At 56.0% G+C, this 19,927-nt stretch overlaps 1 protein-coding gene across 3 annotated transcripts in view; it reads right to left on the bottom strand.

Annotated features, from left to right (window-relative positions):
- Positions 1-19,927, bottom strand: part of MGAT5B (alpha-1,6-mannosylglycoprotein 6-beta-N-acetylglucosaminyltransferase B) — a 75,640-nt gene that overhangs the window by 7,120 nt on the left and 48,593 nt on the right. For all 3 annotated transcript variants that reach the window (XM_026068564.1, XM_026068566.1, XM_026068565.1), the window contains 6 exons: positions 10,030-10,161; positions 8,810-8,943; positions 7,356-7,486; positions 4,334-4,489; positions 3,402-3,548; positions 2,047-2,163 (listed from right to left, as the gene is read on the bottom strand). In XM_026068564.1, the coding sequence (XP_025924349.1) occupies positions 2,047-2,163; positions 3,402-3,548; positions 4,334-4,489; positions 7,356-7,486; positions 8,810-8,943; positions 10,030-10,161 (817 nt within the window). The remainder of the gene's footprint in view (positions 1-2,046; positions 2,164-3,401; positions 3,549-4,333; positions 4,490-7,355; positions 7,487-8,809; positions 8,944-10,029; positions 10,162-19,927) is intronic.

The following is a 19,927-nucleotide window of genomic DNA, read 5'->3' as shown; positions in this document are numbered from 1 at the left end:
TCTGCAAGCCCAGGCTGCCTCCTTTCCTTAAAGCAAAGCTCGCTCGGAGCCGGCGTGGCTCCTTTCCCCAGCCGCTGGGGTGCCACAGGGCCGAAGTGCTTTGGGGAACGAAGCCGTGTTTCCACCGCGGGTATCGCGCTGCGATGGAAAAAGCACGGAAAACATGAGGCGAGCCCCGAGCCGGCCCCGGGACCTTTGCCTCCGGGGGCGCTCTGAAAACTCCCCCGTTTCCCATCGGGTTTATGGACGCRCTTGGTTTCTCTTTGCTCCCCTGCCTTGTCAGCGGTTTAGCAATTTAAAAAAAGGGCAATTAAGCGAGGAAGGCGGGATGGGCCACCGCTGCGCTGGATCTGCCTTCGCACAAATGGCTTCAACGGGAACGGAGCGAAAACCGGAGAGCGGAGCCCGTCTTTTGGCAAAACGCGGATTAACTTGGCGGCAGCGGCGTTCCCGCAGCCGGTCCCACCGCTCCCCTCCGGGCAGATGCCCAGCCCAGCCCTTCTGCTTCCACAGCACGAGTCCATAAACCCCTTTCCGCACAAGCACGGAAACCTCAGGGATTTCCATTAAGCACCTAAACGACCTGGTCGACCGTCAGCTGGTATCTGCAGCGCAACGCGGCTGCTCAGGCACCAGGTCACCCCCAGAGCCCGAAGCGCCTTTATTATTTTTTTCCCCCTTCCTAAGTTCTTCAACCGGTTTTTAAATCCACCGCGCAGGGGGCTTTAGGGAAACATCAGCCGGAGACCCGGGTGCAAGCGCACGTCCCTGCAGGGACGGCTCCTGCCCCTCGACTTCGCAGCCTCCCTCCTGCGCTGCCGACGACTGCAGGAGCTGCGGGAAAGCGGCTTTGCAAAAGGCGGCGGACAGGTGCTGGGATCGCCCAGCCGGAGACCTAGCTGCTACTCATTTAACTCCCGCACGGAAAACGCCGCACAGAGATTAGTTTCCCTCTCTAAAGCCCCCGGTTCCCTGCCGATTTCTTTCGAAATGCTGGAAAGATCCAGCACGCGCGGTGGCAAAGTGACCCCCCCGTCCCCGTCCCCGAAACGCCCGCTCAGCCACCGCGGTTGCCTCTTTTGGGGAACGCCGCTCCAGGCCAGATGGCGTCGGGTCAAGCGCTGCCGCCCGCGCTCGCTCGCGGTGACAGCTGGCCAGGCGGCGCGGCGGCAGGACCGTAATTATTCTTAATTTAATATTAATCGGGAGAGCGTAACGAAGGTGCAAAACAACAACTGTTTCCCCGAGTCGCTTTTTGTCGGCTCTTTGCAAACTCTTTGGAAAAACGAGCCGGCGACGAGGCACCCGAGAGCCCCGTGGCAGGCAGAAGGTCTCGGCGCTTTTCTCCCCTCCGGGAAAACTGACTTGAATAATTGGGACAAGCCGAAAGGCTCCTGCCACGGGGCAGGGAACCGTTCGCCGCGGGCGCGTTGCAGGAGCCCGAGCAGGTGGCTCGCGCAGCGGGAGCTGAGCTCTCCGCCAGGTCCCCTCTGCCCCTTGCCTTCCCCCTCCTCTTTCTTTCCTTCCCTTCGTCCTTCACGCAGACGAGTCTCGGGGCCCTTCCTATCGGCTGGTTCGACGCAAATAATAACGATGAAGAATTAAAGGATGGAGAGACCCGCCAGGTTTGGTGCTTGCTTCCCGTGTCTGGCACTGCCGGGCTTCTCCGGCCACCTCGATCTCCTGGTCCCCCATCTCCTCCTGCTCCCACATCTCATCCTGGTCCCCCCTCTCCTCCTGGTCCCCCCTCTCTTCTCAGCCTCCGCACAGCAGATTCCCAGGGGACCCTCAGAGGCACCAGATCCCCCCCTTGGAGAAATGCCTTGGACACACCATGCCAAAGCAATTTAGGAGCCTGAGCCCCACCGACGCTGCGGAAGAGCAAACTGCAGGAGACCGGGGTCTCCACCTTGCGCCTACAAACAACTTCCGAGGGGGAAACGAGGAAGCAAAAGCACCGGCAGAGCCAGAGCAACCCCTTCTGCCCGCGGCTCCCGCAGATCCGACAGCGGCGGCGCTCGCCCCGGCGCTCTCTCCTCGCCTTACCTGGCTCCTCATGATCGCTTTGATCGCAGCTTCAAACTCCTCCGAGTTATTGTAGTCGACGGTCCACACGTGCGGCTTCCCGATGAAGTCTTCGGCGTACGGGTGTTGGGAGGACACCTACGAGACGGAGGCGGAAGCCGTTTTCTCGCGGGCCCTGCCGGGACTACGGATGTCTCCCGGCAGCGCCCGCCGAGGGAAACGGGCTGCAGCAGACTCCGTCGCGGGTGCGTTTTCTTTTAAGCCGTTGCATGCGGACGTGTGTGCGAAAAAGAACATCTCACCTGGCCCCAGCTGCCCCCCGGCGCCAGGCCGAGGCTTTGAAATCCCTGTCGGGCTGCGATGCCGCTGGCCCTTAATGCTACGCCTCCGCGTTATCCCCGTCTCCGTAATTCAGCTAAAATCTAACCTCGACCTCAAACTGTTCCTGGGAGCAGCAAAAACAAACCGAAACGGCAAAACCTGACCGCCGCGGTGCCGTCAGAGCTTTGCCAGCTCCCAAAACAAGGCAAAGGGGAAAAATCCGGTGCCACCAAGGCCGGGGCGGTTTCGCGTCAGGATAAAYGGGCGCCCAAAGCCACGTGGCTGCCGCCCGACGGCGGTTTTTCCTCTCTCCGTTTTGGGGCGTTCCTCTGGTATTTAAACACCAAAGCCGCCCTCGCCCCCCCCGGCCTGGCGGAGAGGCAGCCAGAGCCGCGGCACTGCGCTCGGGAGGGAGACGCCGGCGAGGGCCGCGCGGGCACAGCCGTTCCCGACGGGAGCGAGGCAGGCTTGCTCCGCATTATCCGCTTTATGAATAATAAAAGAGCCAATTTTCTCAACCCTTTAACTTTTAAAGAGGTCCAGCTTCCTTTCGATTGAATTCACAGCGACGGGCAAAGCCCGGGAGGGATTTTGCACCGCTGCAACCACGCAGAGGCCCCGGCGTCCCTCTTATTCTGCAAAACGAAGGAAAGGAGCAGTAGGAACTGGGGGCTCAGCTGAACAGGGGAGCATCAGCGCCGGGTTTGGGAGCAGGGCCTGGGCGAGCGCCGAGCCGTGCAGCCGAGGGAGCACTTGGGGCTGGGTTTTGCGGTTTGCAAAAGTTTCCTGAACCGTTGCTCTCTTTTGCAAACCAACACCCAAGGCAGGCTCCCTTTCATCCGAATGCTCCGGACCAGCGAGGACGCGGGGAACAGACTGCGGAAAGGCGACCCCCCCCCCCCTTGCACATCTGGATTTGGAGGAAACTTCTCCAAAACCCTCCAGCTAGCTACTGCTCTTCCCTGGGCCGGCCCAAACCCAGGAGCTAACGGGGTGGCCGCGGCCCGTCCGCTCGCCTCCTCGCACGCTGCCAGACCGCCGCGCGTCGGACTTGCCTCCCTTGACGTCGGCTTCCCCCGGAAGAATTCGTGGTTAAGGGAACTGTGCGGAGGGTTGAACCGAGCCTGCAGGAAAACGCAGCCGTTGGCGATCGCCTCCAGCGGGGCAGGACCTTCGTAGGGGAACCCGAACCCAATGAAGAGCTGCAGGAAGCAAAGCGAGGCGCTGATGAGCCAACCTTGCCCACATCTCCCACAGTCTGGGGTTAAGCCCACAGGAAACTCCCGAATAACCCRCTGGTGTCTCTCTCCACTGCTCTGGTCCCCGTGCACCAAGCCTTTACGATTCCCTGTAGCTCAYATGGATTAAAAACTTCTTCCCGAGTCAGACGGATGCTATAAGGCTCCCAGCCCACTTGTAAAAGACAATGGGATGTTGGAGCTAGCGGGAGCCGCGGCTTTGCTCGCGGTGGCTTGGCCGGTCATACYGGTCCTGCCTGCACAGATAGCAGTTCACCAGCGAGATTCAGGCCTAAGAGCACCAAGAGGCTGCTGAATCAAGGTTATTTCCCGCACACATTGGCTCGTGGTGACCCCCCCGGGCACGCTTGCACCCCTCACGCTCGCTCCGATATTCCCGTTTATCATCGTCGCTGCTGAGGCCAAAAATAAAATTAAAATAAAGAAATAAAATAGCACTTAGCAAATGAATTAATCAAACTTTGCGCTCTGTCTGCGGACGGGCCGCAAGGAGGAGAAGCTCATCAGACCCAACTTGATTCGACGTTAGGTGCTCCGCGCGGCTCCCCGAGTCATTAGTCCCGCCGCCAGCGCCCGCGAGCCGCCACCGCCGGCGAGAACGGCGGCGAACGCGAGCTCCCGCCGCCCCGCGCGTTAATTAGGTTTGCTTTCTCGAGGCTCCACGGTCCCAGCTCCTCGTCTCCCCGCGGACCGACGGGGGGGGACTATCACCGCCGGCTCGTGCCCACCTTCGCCTTGCGCAGCAGCTGCTGGAACTCGTGCTGCGGCAGGAGGCCGTGGTTCTTCACGAACGCCGGCACCTCCGGCGGCCTCTGCGTCTCGTAGTACACCGTGCCGTGGATCTCCATGTACTTGTTGAGGATGGCCAGGAATTTCTCTTTGCCCTGGGGAGGAAAGCAGAGGCGGGCGGTTGGCTGGGAGATGGGTCTGATCCCCGACCCTGCCACGGCGCAGGGCTGAGGTTCAGCTCCGAAATCACCACCCCAAAGTGCCGGCACGGCAAGGGCAGAGCCAGGGCACCGGAGCAACCCCACTGTGCCAACGGGGATGCTCGTGCCAGCCAGTATCCGCAGGCAGCCCAGGTTGAGCCACCACACGGAGCCCCAAGTCCCAGCGCTGCCRGACCCAGCAGCCGGGAACGCGCCACCAGCTCCCGCATGGAGCCCCTCAATAAAAGACGACAGGATTCAGCGGGAAGTTTAGAGAGGCCAGAGCTTGTTAACAGCCTGTTATTATAAAATAACAGTCTCCAGGATTTGTTCGCTCAGGTTTTCCCTGGTTTGCTATCGGGAAAATCAGGGGGCATCAATTTTCTTCCCTTGGGGGCTCTCTTGCTTTTGCACCCTGAAGCACCCTTGCACTTCAACAATTCCCATGTTGCAGGAAGCTTTGCTTCAAAAAACGCACAGGGAGCGCGCTTTGGCTGCCGTATTTTCAACCCATCCCAGTGCTGCAGCAGGCCCCCAAATGAGCAGAGCCTGGGAGGGAATACGGAGGCCTAAAGGAGGAATTTGAGGCAACCCTACACGTTGCCTTAAAGCCTTTCTGAGCACCCTATTTGTGCACTCAGTCACGCATCTCTGGACTCCTCTACGGCTAAAAGCAAGCGCTGCATAGAGGGAAGCTGCCGAGCATCCCGAGACAAGGCTGCAGGGGCAAATCCTTCCCACGGCCGGAGGCGCTTGCACCCTTCCCGGCAGGGCGAGAGCAAGCAGCCCCCGGCGCGCTGGAGCACTCGGCTGCTCCAGCCCTGTTCTGGGTTAACGCCGCAGCCTTGGAAAATGGCCTTTCCGGCTGATTAAAACTTCTGCTCCTGTTGCGAGCGGGAAGCGGGAGCTTCACAGGGCTAGGAAATGAAAAATAACGGGAAGGTAGGTTTAATCAAATGTTTGGAAATGTCAAAAAGGTTCTGTTTTTAGAGAGCGYGCTTGATCCAAAGCTTGCAAATAAGCACTTGGCTCTTCGAGATGGAAATGTTCCAAGAAGCCTTAGCTGCCCTTTCCTTCCCAGACCTCAGGARCACGCTAGAAGCAGAAGATACACTTCCCCCGTCCTATTATAGGGGACACGGGGCAGAGTGAGCTGCTCCCCCAGGCTCACGCGCAGCGTTAGACCTTCGCCCCCGTCTCCGGCGAGACCCGCGTCTCTGGCAGGCCCTGCCCGTGGTTAGTCCGCAGAGCCAGAGCCAGCTTTTACACCGAATAACAAATTAGCCAAAACATGCAGCTTGGGGGAAGAGTGAAACTGGTCGTAAATCCGGGCTGAAAGGAGCAAACGTCTGCAGCGCTAAAGAGGGGAAGGGAACCCGTCCAAGGAAAGCCAAATGGTTCGCCTCAATAGCTTGGCTCTTTTTGACTCCTTCCCAAACTGACCTAAGCTCCGATGAAACTTCTGAGCAACAACAAGAGGGGCAGGAAAAGCAGAACAAAATGTTACAGTTCCCCTAAAATGCAATTCAGCGGGTTTCCTTTCAGCTCAAAAAAGAAATCAGGAAAATATCCTTCCGTATTCGACTCACAGCAATATCCCCCTGTTTTCTTTGGCTGGCCGCAAGACCCAAGAGTCATATTTACTCAGCGCTAAGGCGATAAGACTCTGGGGCTTCAGCTCGCTTTGATGCCGCGACCGCATCTCTTATTCGACACGAGCTCCGTTGTTGCACGCGCCACGGTAAGCCGTGTCGCGCTCCCAAAATCCCAACGGGATCCCGGCCGGCATTAGGCATCGCGGCTAGGGCAAAGCCGGCAGAGCTGGTAATCAGGGAAGATGGGCATGGGGAGGGGATAAAACCACCGGCTGCATCAATCTCGGCAGCTTGGGAGGGCCGAGCCCGCAAAGGGGCACATTCAGCTGCTGAAAAACCCATTTGCTATCACGAGCGGACATGCAGAGTTAAAGCACAACGGCAGCTCGGTGCGATACAGCGCGTGCAACACGGTACCTGCAACTGGAACGTCCCAAGGCGGTGCATAAAGGGGAAAAAAATAAATAAATAAATAAATAAAAGTCAAGAGACAGTGAGAATTTGCTCCTTTTTTCAAACCCTGGAAGGAAAAGCACCTGGCTCACACCAGGCAAGAGAAGGGGGAGTTACAGCCGCTGCCCCGTCATGCTTCCCGGGCGTGCTACAGCGCGGTGGCTCTCTCGAGGAGGGTGCCGATGGCGCTGTTGGTCTTCTACTCGGTGGCAGAGCAGTTTTGGGGCTGGAGGAACAGGCAAAGGCTTTTGCCCCTCGTCTGCTGGCTCAGACGTGGCCTCAGCCGGGACAAGCCCCACGTTGCTCACACCTGGCTGAGCGAGGGTGAAACTGCACCTAGTCAGCTCCAATCTCACCCCCTGTCCTGTTTCTCCCACTAGCTCTTTCCATGTGAATTAGCAGGATGAAGCTCCAACCCCAGGCACCACCAAGGTCCTAGCAAGGACCAGCATCAGCCACCGCCGAGGACGGAGCAAGAGATAGGCGACACAAGCACCATCTCGCAGGACACTCGAAAGCAGGAACAAACCATCAGGAACATAATGCAGGAAATCACCTAAGGGCAGTCGTCGTAATTAATACGTAATACTAGTAACGTGGTATCAATGGTACAACCAGCCTACCGGGAGGAAGCATCGCCTACAGAAGAGCATGGGATTGGGTCTCAAGAGCACGGGATCGGGTCTCAAGAGCCTGGGTGCAGCTCTTGCCTCTGATAGTGCCCTGCTTGCTCGGCAGCCCGGGGCGCCCGCCGCGCYGGCGAGGACACCCACCTTCCAGATGCTGGCTTCCTTCCCGTACACCACGGCCATGTTGCTCACTTTGTTGGACTTGATGAATTGCCTCTCGGTCCTGTTGAGCTCCTCGGACACGAAGCCCATGAAGGAGTTGTCGGGGGTGTGAGCTGTGAATGCCAAGGGGGAAAGACACGCGTGTTTGGATCTGGCCTGGGAACCGGGGAGGTTTTCCCGGCATCCGGACCTGCTGCAGGTCAGGCCCGGCGCACGGAGCTGCCCGTCCTAGAYGGCCGCTGCCTGGCTGAGCTGAGGCCTGGCATCGCTTCGCGTCCCCCCCCGGGGCAGCTAAGCCTGGAAAAGGTCATACGTCTCCAGGCAGAGCTGGGAAAAGTCCTAAAAAGTGGTAAAATCAAACCAGCAACCGAGGCAGCTTTGGAGAGGGCTGTTCAAGGGAGGTTTTCATCCCTCTGCCTGCCACTCCAGCTATTTCTCTATCCCAGAGTGAGGTTTTTCTTCTCCCCTCCTCCCGTTTTCCTGCCGGGAGGCAATGCCCCATGGGGCACGCCAAGGAGGGCCAAGGCCGGTCCCCTGCRGACGCGGCAGCTCAGGCTGCAGCCCAGCCGGACCCACCGCACAGCCCGTCGGACGCTCACTGCTGCACCTGGGCTGAAGGAAACCAGGCTCCAAAGAGGTCCTGGAGCGYGTTAGAAAAACAGCGAGAAACCCCATCAACAGCAGCGAGTACAACACAGGCTTTGCGACCTGCTCGAGGGGCTCTTTAAGATAAAAAGGCACTTTTAAGACTGCCGAATGGGTTATATCCAGCCAGGAAGACACATCTGAGTCGCCAACGGGTCGGCAGGCTTGTTTCCGACCAGCAAGTCTCCTTTCCACTCCGCAGCTTATCAGACAAACCTCAACCACTGAGTTGCCTCTCGCCTCTAAATCCAAGCTGCCCTTTGGCCAGAGGAGCGGGTCTCGGCTGAAATAAAAGCACGCTTTGCAAACAAAAACGGCCCAGAGAGACCCTTTTGGGCACTCGTAAGCTCTGTCCGCACCCAAAGGCTGGCCAAGGAGCCCGTTTCCAGCCACTGCCACCAGCACCCGGCCTCTTTCTCGGCACCCAGAGCCGTGAAAGGGAGCTGCTGGCCGCAGGACGGTGCTTCCTCCCGCTCGCCCTTCGCCCACAGAGCAGAGGACCGATGCACTCAGCTGCTCCGGGGATCACCTCCCCGGGCCGAGAAGTCACAGCTCATCCCTCGGCTCCAGGAGGAGTTTTGGGGAGTTTTGCCATGCAACTGTTCCTAGAGCAGGGCAGGTGGGAGGCAGGCAGGAGCAGACCTCGGGAGGGCGGCACCGTCCGTGCATCGCCTCCTCGAGGAATTAAGGCCTGCTCCTTGGCGCTGTGGTCCTGCGCGGCCACCTGCGAGCCCCCGACACGGCCCCGACACGCAGGAGCGTCCCCGTCCCCATCCCCACCCCCTGCTTACGGAACATGGTCATGAACTGGGTGGGCTGCAGGTTCCAGTAGCCCCAGTTGGTGCGGTAGCCGCGCAGCGTGGCGTACTCCTCGTGGTTGTAGGCCGGCTCCGTGCCAAAGGTGTCGATGACCCGAACGCGGCAGCTGGGAGAGGAGACAGGACCAGGGTTACATCCTGCACACCCRCGTCCCTTCCAGGCGCAGCAGCCGTCCCAGCACCACGCAGCTCAGCGCACTGCACGAGGCTGGAGGGCACCCGGCTTGGAGAACCCCGCCGCTACTCCAACGTAGACTTTGCCCTTCAGGAGACCTGTGCTGATGCCAGCAGAACCAGCTTCATGCCTTTTCTCCCTACCGAGCAGGGCCTAAACCACCCGGCCCAGCTCGCTGCTCCCTCCCCTAACGAACAACTTCCCATTATATTTCATCTCCCCGATGTTTTTGAAAATGATGCATCTCCTGAAGACTTGCTAATGCTCTCCCCAATATCCCAGGAATGCTGAGGCAGGCATTACCAGCACCAGACCGAGGAGGGAAGGGGAACATCAAACCAGGGAGGAGAAAAACAAGCCGAATGCGAGAGCAAATGCATTTATAATAAAAGCAATAACACTGCTTGTCATTTTTCTCTCTAATAAAATTGTGTAGGATAGGGGAAGAGATGGGAGAAAACATAATAAATAGCAGGACTATCAGTGCTAAATTAAATCGCATATTTTCCCRGCTGCTGATATACCAGGGGATGATGACATTTGTCTTGATGCTGAAGGAGCCAGGGACGGGGCTCTGCTTCTTGAAAACACAAAAGCATCTTGCTTCCTTGTGCRGCGCGCCAGCCTGCGCCTGCAGACTGCAAACGTTATTTGGGAGCACGCATGGACCCGGAGACACATGCCAGGGGGTTTCCAGTCCAAAGTCCGCTAATGAGTTTTTGTCTTAATGAAGCGGTTCGCAAGGCAGCAACCTCATGCCGTGGCAGTGGGGCCGCAGCGCGGACGCAGCCCGACGCCAGGACCGAAGAGCTTCGGCCGAGCTCAAGCCGCGTTGGAGATCTGCAGCTGCGGGGGAGCAGCCAGCAAGGACCAGAGGGGAGTTTGCAGGTTATGCAGCCTGTTGCTGATGGATTTTGCAGCATCTCTGGTCACCCTTTGTCCTTCAAGGTCATTAGCAGTCATCGCGGCTTGCTAACGAAGAAACCGCAAGGCAAGAAAGGGGGGTGGCTTTGCTTACCTGTATTTCTTAAAGGAGAGCCCCATGTGCTGCTTCATCTGTTGGAGACCGTGGTAGTCGGTGTAAATCAGGTCGAAAGGCAAAGGAATCATCAAGGGACAGTTCCCCCGTCCCGGAGGCACCCCTAGATTACTGGAAAGAACCAGGAACAACTGATCAGCTCCCAAACACCATAAAAGCCCCGTCACCAACCCAGCAACACAAACACTCATTTCCCTGCCAGGAAATCATGAACCCGCTCCGTTACGTCTGCCTTGAGCTCCACATTGCCCGTGTCCCCTGCGGACAGCAGGACAGCCTTGCTCCCCTCATCCTTCCCCGGCAAAGCTCTCCGATGCAACGCTGGACGAGGATGGACTTCGTCGATGCATCATCTTTGGGGGCACAGACGGCTGAAGACAGGGCTGCAGCTTCTCCTCTCCACCTCCCCGGGGTCAGGCTCGCCAGCCTGCCTGTGCAGCCGTGCTGGGAACGACCTCCCCAAAGCATGCCTTAGTTATTTTTCAGCTGGTCCAGGTCCCCGATATCACTGGTTCATATCCCTGCCCACAAACAGCTGCATCTCGCTAAGAGGTTAGTGCCTCTGCAGCAGGAGGACAGCAGATGCTTTACACCCAGCTTGCCTGCAAAGGTATCACTGCCACCAAACAGATCAGTAAAACACTGCCAAAAAAATCTGGGACCTGCTGGAGGCTCCGCGCCCACCGTCGCTGAGCAAGGCAACGTGCCTCCTGCACGCCCTCGGTATTTGCCTCGTGCAGCACAGGGCATGGGGACGCTGATCCCCATGCAGCCCTTCTGCTGCGCGCCCCACCGGCACGAGCCTTGCCGGGGACTGACCAGGCACATCCATGACCAAACGACCCATTTGTAGCTCACGCCAACATTGGGCGTCAGCTTAAACCGCTCTGATGCTGATCCTGCCTTCTCTACACGGAGTGAGACAAATGGCAAAGGAATCATTCCCCCCCCTCCTCAGCTGTTGTTTGCAGGGCTGAAAGACATGAAGTTTAGGGAAGGTCCCTCCCCATCTTGGCACCTGCTCCAGGCGAGCTCATCCTTCTCAGACATGGAGGACGCGGCTTTTGCAGAGCATTTCCAGCAAGGGCTCGCCAGCACCTCGTTGGACACGCACGCTCCCCTTGCGCAACGCGATCTCTCGCATCAAAGATGCCAGATTTCGTTTGCTTTCTTTGCAACCACATCGGCGACTTAGTTATCCTACAACAGGTCTGTGCAACCACATCCCTCCCCTCCTCTCCGCAGGCAAGGTTCCCCGCTTACCACAGATCTTCCCRTCACCAGTCCCCGAATCCCTTCCACTGCACACGTGCTACGCCATTCCTGTACTCCCATCCTTGCAGGCACTGATGGCTTCCTAGAGGACCCTAAGATCCTCCTGCACGTTGGGGATACTGCCTACTTGGCTGCTGTGCAAATTTCATCAATGTTTCCAACTTTTTGTACCACGGCTGGAGCCAGAGCAGAACCTCGAGGCAGTCTGACACCGGGTCTCTCTCAGCACCACTGCACTGGTTTTCAGGCAGTTCCTTACAACCGTACTCGAGCCCTCTTCCCCTCGGCAGCGTATAAAATGCTTTATGGAAATCCAGATAAACTAGATTGACTGCAATCGCTTTATCGAGATCATCAGTTACCCTGCCGCCAATGCAATATGTGATTAATCTGGCATGATACAAGGCTGGTAAACCTGCGGCACGTCTCGTTCCATTTTCCATTACCTCTGCGAACTGATGAATCTGCCTTTCCAAAGCTCTTCCATTAAGTGTATCTCTGATGTTAGCCTGACAGCCCATCTGCTTGTCTGGACCATGTTTCCTCTTTCTCAGGAAAATCCGTGACACCTTCCAACTTAAGCAGGTGTCTTAAAAATCCTTGTTACATGTACCTGTGATTTCTGAGTGCAAGTTCCTCAAGAATATAAATGATCCATCGCTCAGTATCAGTGTTCTTGTAATTTTTTCTCTTAGACACTGTAATTCCTTCAGCTCACTCCCATTTTACTATCTCACTCTTCCCCAAAGACTAACAGCAACATCCTCATAGAAAACTGAAACATTGCATTCATTTGGTCCATCTGGGCTTTGCCCCGCTCCCACTGTGCAACAGCCCCATTTCTTTCATAGCTCTTTTTTTTTTTTTTTTTAAACGGGGCTGAAGAATTTATCTTTTATTTTGCAAGTCTGAGCTCAGTACAGTGAAATTTCTCCCTCAGCTCCTGACTGCTAAGATGTAGCTTTTCTTACGCATTAATCTTTTTTCATTTTCTTCTGGGCTCTTTGCTTATTCCTAGCATCTATTTGGAGATGAGAATTTACGCCACACATCCTTATAAGTACTTTTCCTTTTCTTAGGAATACAAGATTCAGTTCATTTTTAAGTTTCCAGGTTCTTGAAGCCCTCATGCTATGTGACTTCTCTTACCGGTTCTCTTAATTTCTCTACATTTGCCCCTCTGAAATTGGGGGTCCTCTTTACAATCCTACTGGGGTTTTATCCTGCCGTTCAGTGAAACTAGAGTGGGTCTGCGGTCACACAGTACATGGGTCCTTTCTCTGAGGAGCATTTCCAAAAGGTCCTCATCCCTTGCCCAGACCTATGACTATGACAYTTCATCTGTCAATCCCATGGCTGTTCAGAGAGGACATCAACGGCTCTTCCACTTGAGCAACAGCCCAGTTATACCATTATGAGATGCATTTGCTCTCCAAATTCTCCCTAGTCTTCACCAGCACCGTTTAGGCGCCAAAAATACTCCAGATGTGACCAGCATGATTAGTTGGCGATTATACACATGATACAGGGCTCTTGGTCTGCTCCTGGCCATATCTCCCTCTTCTTCTGAAGTGGTTTGCAAGTCCTTGAGTGCTGGGCACTAAGACTGCAGTTGGCCTGGTGCATAGGAGAAGATCCTTCTCCTTCCAGCCCCATTCCAACCTGAGAGCCAGGCAGACCAGTGAAGGGCCATTCTGAAGTCATGGATACAACCATGCCAAGCAACTCCTGAGAGCGAGTGCATGTGGAACCGCATCACTCACCAATGCCAGAAAAAAACACAGATTTTCAATTTAAGGCGAAGAGCAGCATTTGCAGCCGCTTCACTGCTCTTGTCACAAAGAATATAAGCATCAGCTCAGGGCAGATCAGGCTGGGTCAGCCGCAGGCGAAACCAGCTGCAGTTTTATCACTTTTATGGGCAATTTTACACGAAGCGGCTGATTGGGAACATGACAGGAATAGAACAGCTCTCACCTCCAAGAGCCACCGCAGTAAGATAAATAGAGGAACAAGAAGTCCCAACCCTCCTTGGGAAGCCAAAGTGGTTGCTTCAAAGGATTATATGCCCATAGCACCAAGGAGGAGACATTGCCTGGTGGCTAAGAGGTGGCCTCGGAAGCTCCTCCTCACGCTCTTGACATGCCAGCAGGTAGGATGCGGTCTCAGGAGATGCGGGCTCAAAGCTCAGCTCTGCCATACCCTTGTTGCATGACCAGGTAAATCACTTTGCCATTCCACCTTGGTCGTGCCCGATTAATGCAGAGCCCTGGGCAGCAGGGGTGGCCTCTTCGGTGAGTGAATACAACGGGGCTTGACCTCATCTAAACGCAGATAGCAGGAAGCAGCCCCTGGCATCATCCAAAAACTCTGTGCTCCAGAAATAAGGTGCTACTTCAGATAGTGGTATTACAATTTTATAATAATGCAGGATATTGAAAAATAAGGCAGGGCCTGGGGAATCCTTGCTCTGAGCTGTGGTGCAGCTGAGGGCTCTGGGCATTACTGGCCCCCCAGAGATGTGGCTCTGGGTGGTGGATCATGAAACAACTGAACCAAGGTTTGAGCGTTGCACGGAGAGGCCACTCTCTGCACAGGGGAAAAGCCAGCAAACTGGGTCAGGAGCAGGGAAGAGGAATTTTTTTTTAAGTCAGTTAAAATCCCAGGGATTTTATAGAGATATAATAACAAAGACCACATTTCTTCACATACCTCCTATTTTTTCTCTGCGGACATGCTGTCCTCAGTGATCCAGAATGTATATTCAACAACTACAGCAGCGTTGTTGCTGGAGGACGAGCACCTATTTCCCCGTTTCCCTGACCACAGGGGACGTACAGCACCTTGCGCTCTGCTCCATCAGCAGAACTGCTGCCTGCGAGCCAGGCCTCCGCACGGTCCTGCAATAACCCCAGGGTTGCTCTGCGTGCCCAAGACCCCAGGTAACCTCGCCACGTCCATTCGCCCCAGGATACCCATCCTCAGAGGCAAACACCCTCTGTGTTAGAAAAACATCCATAATTTTAAAAAGCCCTAACCAGGCTCGACAAAGCACTGCRGGAGACAGCAATTTGTGCACCTCGTACCGAAGCCTCCAAAAACTTTCCAGGGTTAGGTATAACAGGACTGCCTCTCCCTTTTTCCGGTTCGTCGCCACGCTCTGCCACACGTCCTCTCTGCCGGCATTTGTTATTTGCCAAATCAATTCACACTGCCAGCATCCAGGTTGCAAGTTAGGAATAAATCTAAAAGCAACACTAGAGCCTTTGAAGCAGAGCATCTCTCCGCATTTWTCCCCTCCATCCCTCCTAAATACTTTATAACTACTGATTTTAGTATTCCAATCATGCAAATCCTGGCTGTACCTTCTAGGTGGTGAGATTTTTTTCATTCCTCCTTATTTAAACATTCTTTATTCGAGCTTTCATCATTTGCCAGTTAAGTCAACTAATTTTCTACTAAACCCAATTTCACTCATGGCTGGAGTGAGATTTCCGTGATTTTTCCTTGTGCCATGTACTATTAATGGCGCTTGAAATTATGCAAATAAAATTGATGAGCGCAAACGCTTTTTTCGCAGCGAGCTTAGCCAAGAGATTTGTTTTGAAAAACAGTCGATCCCTGCACCACCTCTGAAAAAACTTCCGCTCGGAAGCGAGGGAAGGACGGCAATCCGCTCGCGCACCCCGCGCAGGAGCCTGGGCAGGGGCAGCCCAGCCACCGCCTTGGCGAGCGACTCGGTCCCGTCCTGACRGCCGAGATCAGCACGTCAGCGTTGCTAAAGCTCAGCTCTTGCTTCTGCTCGCGAGGCAACAGCCGAAGCGGCGCTGGCTGGCRTTCTCTCCTTTAATTAAGCCAGTTAAAAGAGCTGCGCCTGCCTATAGCATCGGCCCTTTTGCGCTGCTCTCAGCCAGCTGCCTGCAACAGCTGTGCCTACTCCAGAATAAATCTACAGCAGCTTCTTGTCCTGCTATTTTCCCCTTATAGGTACTTCAATCAACCAAGGGACCCATTCCCTTCCTGAGCTTGGTGAAGGCTCTCTGAATTCAGATGACTGCAGGGTTATCTTTACATCCCATTGACCTATTTTCAAATTAACCCAACCTTTCCTTCCAAGTTATTCCTCTCCGGGCTGGAAAAGTCCAGCACTAAATCGATCTCACGGGAACCTGCTGACAGACTGGGCCAATATCCTGTATCATATCTAATTGCGTCTCCGCTGCCCGCCTCCGCTGTCATCAGCGAGCCGGAACGCAGCAGCGGAGGGGGAGAAGGGCTTTGCGCCGAGCCTGCAAAAGCAGACGTCTTCCGACACTCGGCTTCCTCCTCCTCCTCTCGGTGGGACCCCCCAGCACTAAGCACAGCAGAGCAAAAAAGCAAGAAGAAAAAAAAAAGGCAAAAAAAAAGTGGCTCATCATGACTGCTAAAGCTGCCTCGGGATTTCAGCGCCTGAGCTCCGCGCAGCCGACGGACACTCGGCACGCGCCGCTTTCTGCAAAGGAGCAGTCGCCGTCTTGACCTTCAACATCCACATTGAGACATTTGACTCCCATTTCTGGGAAAAGCCCATAGACTTGTCACCAGCTTTCCAGTGCCCTTTTTTTTTCTCTTTTTTAATCAATGAGAGGGGCATGTGGGCTGTCCCACGCAGCCTGCAGTCCCACAGGTACACGGTGGAGGAACTTGTCTCGATTTCTGCAGCTCTCCGGCGCGGGCTCGTGGCACCCGCAGCCTCGCTCCCTGGCCGGGTGTGATCAGCGTTCGCCTCGCTGAGGGCAGCACATTCACCCAGCCGAAAACCCGGCACACGAGTGAGCAGAATGAGCCCGAAAGATTGATTTTAACGGTCCGCTGCGTTTGAAGAGTCTCACCCGCAGACTCTTCCACTCCTTTCCTAAACTTCTTCAGCCTTTCCTGTTCGGCCAAATCCTTCGGAGACCAGTGACGGATGGTAGAGCCGCTTTAGGGGGAGCCATGTGGGTTTGGAAGGAGCTTTCTGAGCCCGAGGTCTCAGCCACGATTCCCACCACCGCGCCATGGTATCAGCCCGTCCGGACCCCCTGCAGACCGGCGAGCCCGGGGGGTCTGCAAACCTGGCCGCCTGCACCTTCCTCTCCCTCACTCCTGAGCCTTCCTCCGGTGCAAAACCTGGGCTTATTCCTTGCTGGTTTATGCCCTCTCTGCTCCGGCACTGACATCTCCCTCCGCTTCTCCCAGTTTCCAAGCACGGTGCTTTTACCCGCCGGATAAAGGTGCGGGGGCCAGGCCCAGCTGCACGCGGCGGCCGCGGAAAGCCCCTCACGAGCAACTCAAAGCGCAAAGGGAAGCCTGCGGGATGGACAGCCCCCGCCGCACTGCCTCGGAGCCCAGCTCTTCTTCCGGCTGGAAAGGACGCTATGACCTCAAAAGTGAGCGGTTTTAAAGAATTTATAGCATTCGTTTGAAGCCTTCTGCAATGTTTTTACTTCTGCAATGTGCTGTGGGCACCTGAACTCTTTCCGGCCCATGATCGAGCCCATGTGATGCAGCAGAAACAGGCTGGGGGTGAGGTTCAGCAATCCATCCACTTGCTCCTGAGGTTTTCCCATGCCATGGCAGGAAGCGCACTCGCAGGCGCCCGGAAAGACGGCAGCACTCGCTGGAGACGCTCGCAGGAAACGGCAGCACCAGGTTCCTGCTGCTCCCCCGAGCCCGGCAGAGCCCTTCCACCGCTCGGTGCCCGAGTGGGCACCCTTCGCGTTTCTCTGGGCCGCGGAGATAAGCCGTGAGGAGTGAAGAGGGATGCTCAGGTCCCAGAAGAAGAGTGAAGCCCTCCGGAAATTGGGAGGCAGCCGTCCTCCGGCGCTGGTGGCGGAGCTTGAACCGGGGGCTCCCGGTTGAACCGTCGCCAGATTTGCCAGAGCCACCAAAACGGCTGCTCCATCGTCCCGGCTCCCTCCCCGGCTCTGGGCACTTGCAGGGAGGGTCGACGCTCCCTGTGCCCAAAGCACGACCCCTCCGCTCGCCTGTGCTAAATTACACAGTGTTATATAATAAGGTTATGACAACCTCTGGGTAATAAGACCAAAGATTTCAACAACGGGCAAAGAACCCAGCTCCGTGAGTCACCGTTTGGCTCCAAAATAAACATATTTCACAAAGAAGCGCAATTTAACAGCTCAGTAATTCCTGCTAATTTATGCACCTTCCTCTCTCGCAGGATGAAGCCCTCAAAGGCGGGAGAAATCCCTCCCTGTCACTCCTTGCAGCTTATCCGCAGTCCTCACGCGGGAGCTGTCAGCAAAGCTGCCTCCCCGGAGGAGCCGGGAAGCTGCTGTAATTAAAAGCAGCCGCTTTCGCAGCCGCCCCAGCGCGCAGGGCTCTCATTTCGCCCTACCTGGCTTTTCGTTTTGGAGCTCTGCGGCTGCACCCCGCACGCAGCCAGAGCCGGCTGCAAGAGGCCAAGAGGAGCAAAAGGGCTCGGCTCCGAACTCCAACCAACTGCAGCAATTAGCTGCACTCGGAAACGCTCTCTGCCCCATGCACGGCTGGAGCAACCGGCTCTTTCCRCTCAGAAGCTGGGCAAATAATCAAGCACCTTCCTGGGGAAGGCAGCTAAATATTTGGGCTAGTCCAGCTAGCGGCAGAAGCTGAGCTCAGCCCTAGCTGTACTGAGCCGCTCCAAAACACCTGCAGCAGCTCAAAATAACAGGATATTTTTAGCCAGATCTTCAGCAGGTGCAAGTAGAGCTAAGCTGATTTCCACCAGCTAATGTCCTGGACCCCTGGCTACCCATCGCCTAAGATATTTCCAGTGGAAACGTGTCCTGATTAAATAAGGACCGGAGAAAACGGTCCCGCTTAGACACACAGTTGTGTGCACAGCATTTGTGCAGCCCCCCGGGTCAGTCCTTGCCACCTTGCCCTGTGCAAGGGTTCGCAGCGGTCGAGTACCTGCRGCCGGGGAACCACCCTCGGCTCCCAGCGAGCCCACGCGACCGGCCGCCGTCGGCCATTTGCGCTAGCGATGCCCGGCTTGCCCRCGGCACGTTGGGAGCCGTGGGGCCAACTGGAGAGCAAAGCCTGAGCCTGGGCGTCGCTCTGGTTTTCCGGTGAACAGATGCAAGACAAAGATGGCTTTTATCTGCCAGAAAATAATTAGAAATGCCTTCATGTGGACATCGCGTTTCCGTTTGAATGGCCCTTTTTGTAGTCTGAGTGCACCTCGGCGGCTGCGGAAAGCACAGGAAAATAGCAGCTATAATTAAGTACGTGCCAGACAATGCGACTAGAGCCCCGGGAGCGGGAGCRTTTGCTGGGAAGCTCCGGAGTGGCGTCTCCTCTCCTCTGGAGCTCCTCCGCGCCACTGCACGGAGCAGAGCTGCGTCCCACCGCGGCACCCGGCTCCAGCCCYGCCGTGCAGCCCCCCGGCTCCTGAACCACACGCTGACCACCGTGAAAAGTCAACGCTGCAGCTGCCCAGCAGGTAAAGGGCTGCAAGCACAGGATACAAGCGGCTGCTTAAAATGAACTGCCTTGCCAGGGCCCAGATTAGGAGCCCAGAGCTCRACGCCGGAGCAGTTAAACTCCGAGYGCGCTTCGTAGAGCCCTGACCCCATGAGGCATCAAATCCCGTTTCCTTCGACTTTCTGTCCTTCCTTACGAGCAGTTAATTTCAAGGGGGCAATTTCAAAAGCACCTTCCAAAGTCACCGAGATCAAAATTCCCAGGCGCGTTAGCAGCTTGCAGAATTGCACCCRCGGTCTCCTACCAACCCTGCAAAACCAGCGCGAGAGGCTGGTTTGATCGCTTCCGCTGTTTTCTGACCACGTGGCACCGTCGTGCCTCTTCCTCGGAGGAAGGAGGCGACCCAGCGAGGCCACAGCAGAGGAAGGCCGCATGCCCACGCCCGCGCACATCCTTCCCGCCGGCAAGGCTCGCGGCGCCCGGCCGGATGCGCTGCGCCAGCACTCGGGAGGAAGAGATCCATGTGCCGTGCAGTCAGCAATTCCTGCGGCTCTTGCGCCGGGAGAGCTGCCGCTCTTAACATACCGCTGGTGGTCTTTCAACCTCTACGTCTAAGCTGCCTCATTAACAACCCAGCTCAGGTTTTCCAGGCAGCCTTCCTTTTCCATCCTCACCCGCCTCCCGCACCGAGAGATTCGTGCACGCACGCTGGCCTCGGTTCTCATTTCCCCAAAAGCGCCTTTCGGCTACCAAAGCGACGTTAAGGGGCCTTCAGCGAGAAGCAAGCCTTCACATTCAAAGCCAGCAGGGTCCTTCCTCCCTCTTCAAGGCTGGACGAGAAACACTGCCTTCTTCCTGCTGCCGCTATATACCTAGCACAACGTTTTCAAGGGAGACAACTCGTAACTAATCGGTTCAGCTCGAGGCCTTTGCTGCAAACTGCAGTGGGTATTACAGTGCAGCTAACAAATGCCCAGTGATGCTTTGCATCGGCCACCAGAAAATCATGCGTTTCACCTCTTGCCCGTTGACATGCATCAGAAGGAAGCTACCAAATTCACTGAGAAACGCAAAAGAGGACAAATACCTGCAGTTAGTTCAACTAGGGGAGAAGCAGCTGCCTCTGATAAGCCACACAGCAGCACATTTCACAGGT

The sequence above is a fragment of the Apteryx rowi genome, unplaced genomic scaffold (genome assembly GCF_003343035.1).
Source record: "Apteryx rowi isolate R43461 unplaced genomic scaffold, aptRow1 scaffold_275, whole genome shotgun sequence".
NCBI classification, from domain to species: Eukaryota; Metazoa; Chordata; class Aves; order Apterygiformes; family Apterygidae; genus Apteryx; species Apteryx rowi.
This window is presented reverse-complemented; position numbering and strand designations above follow the sequence as displayed.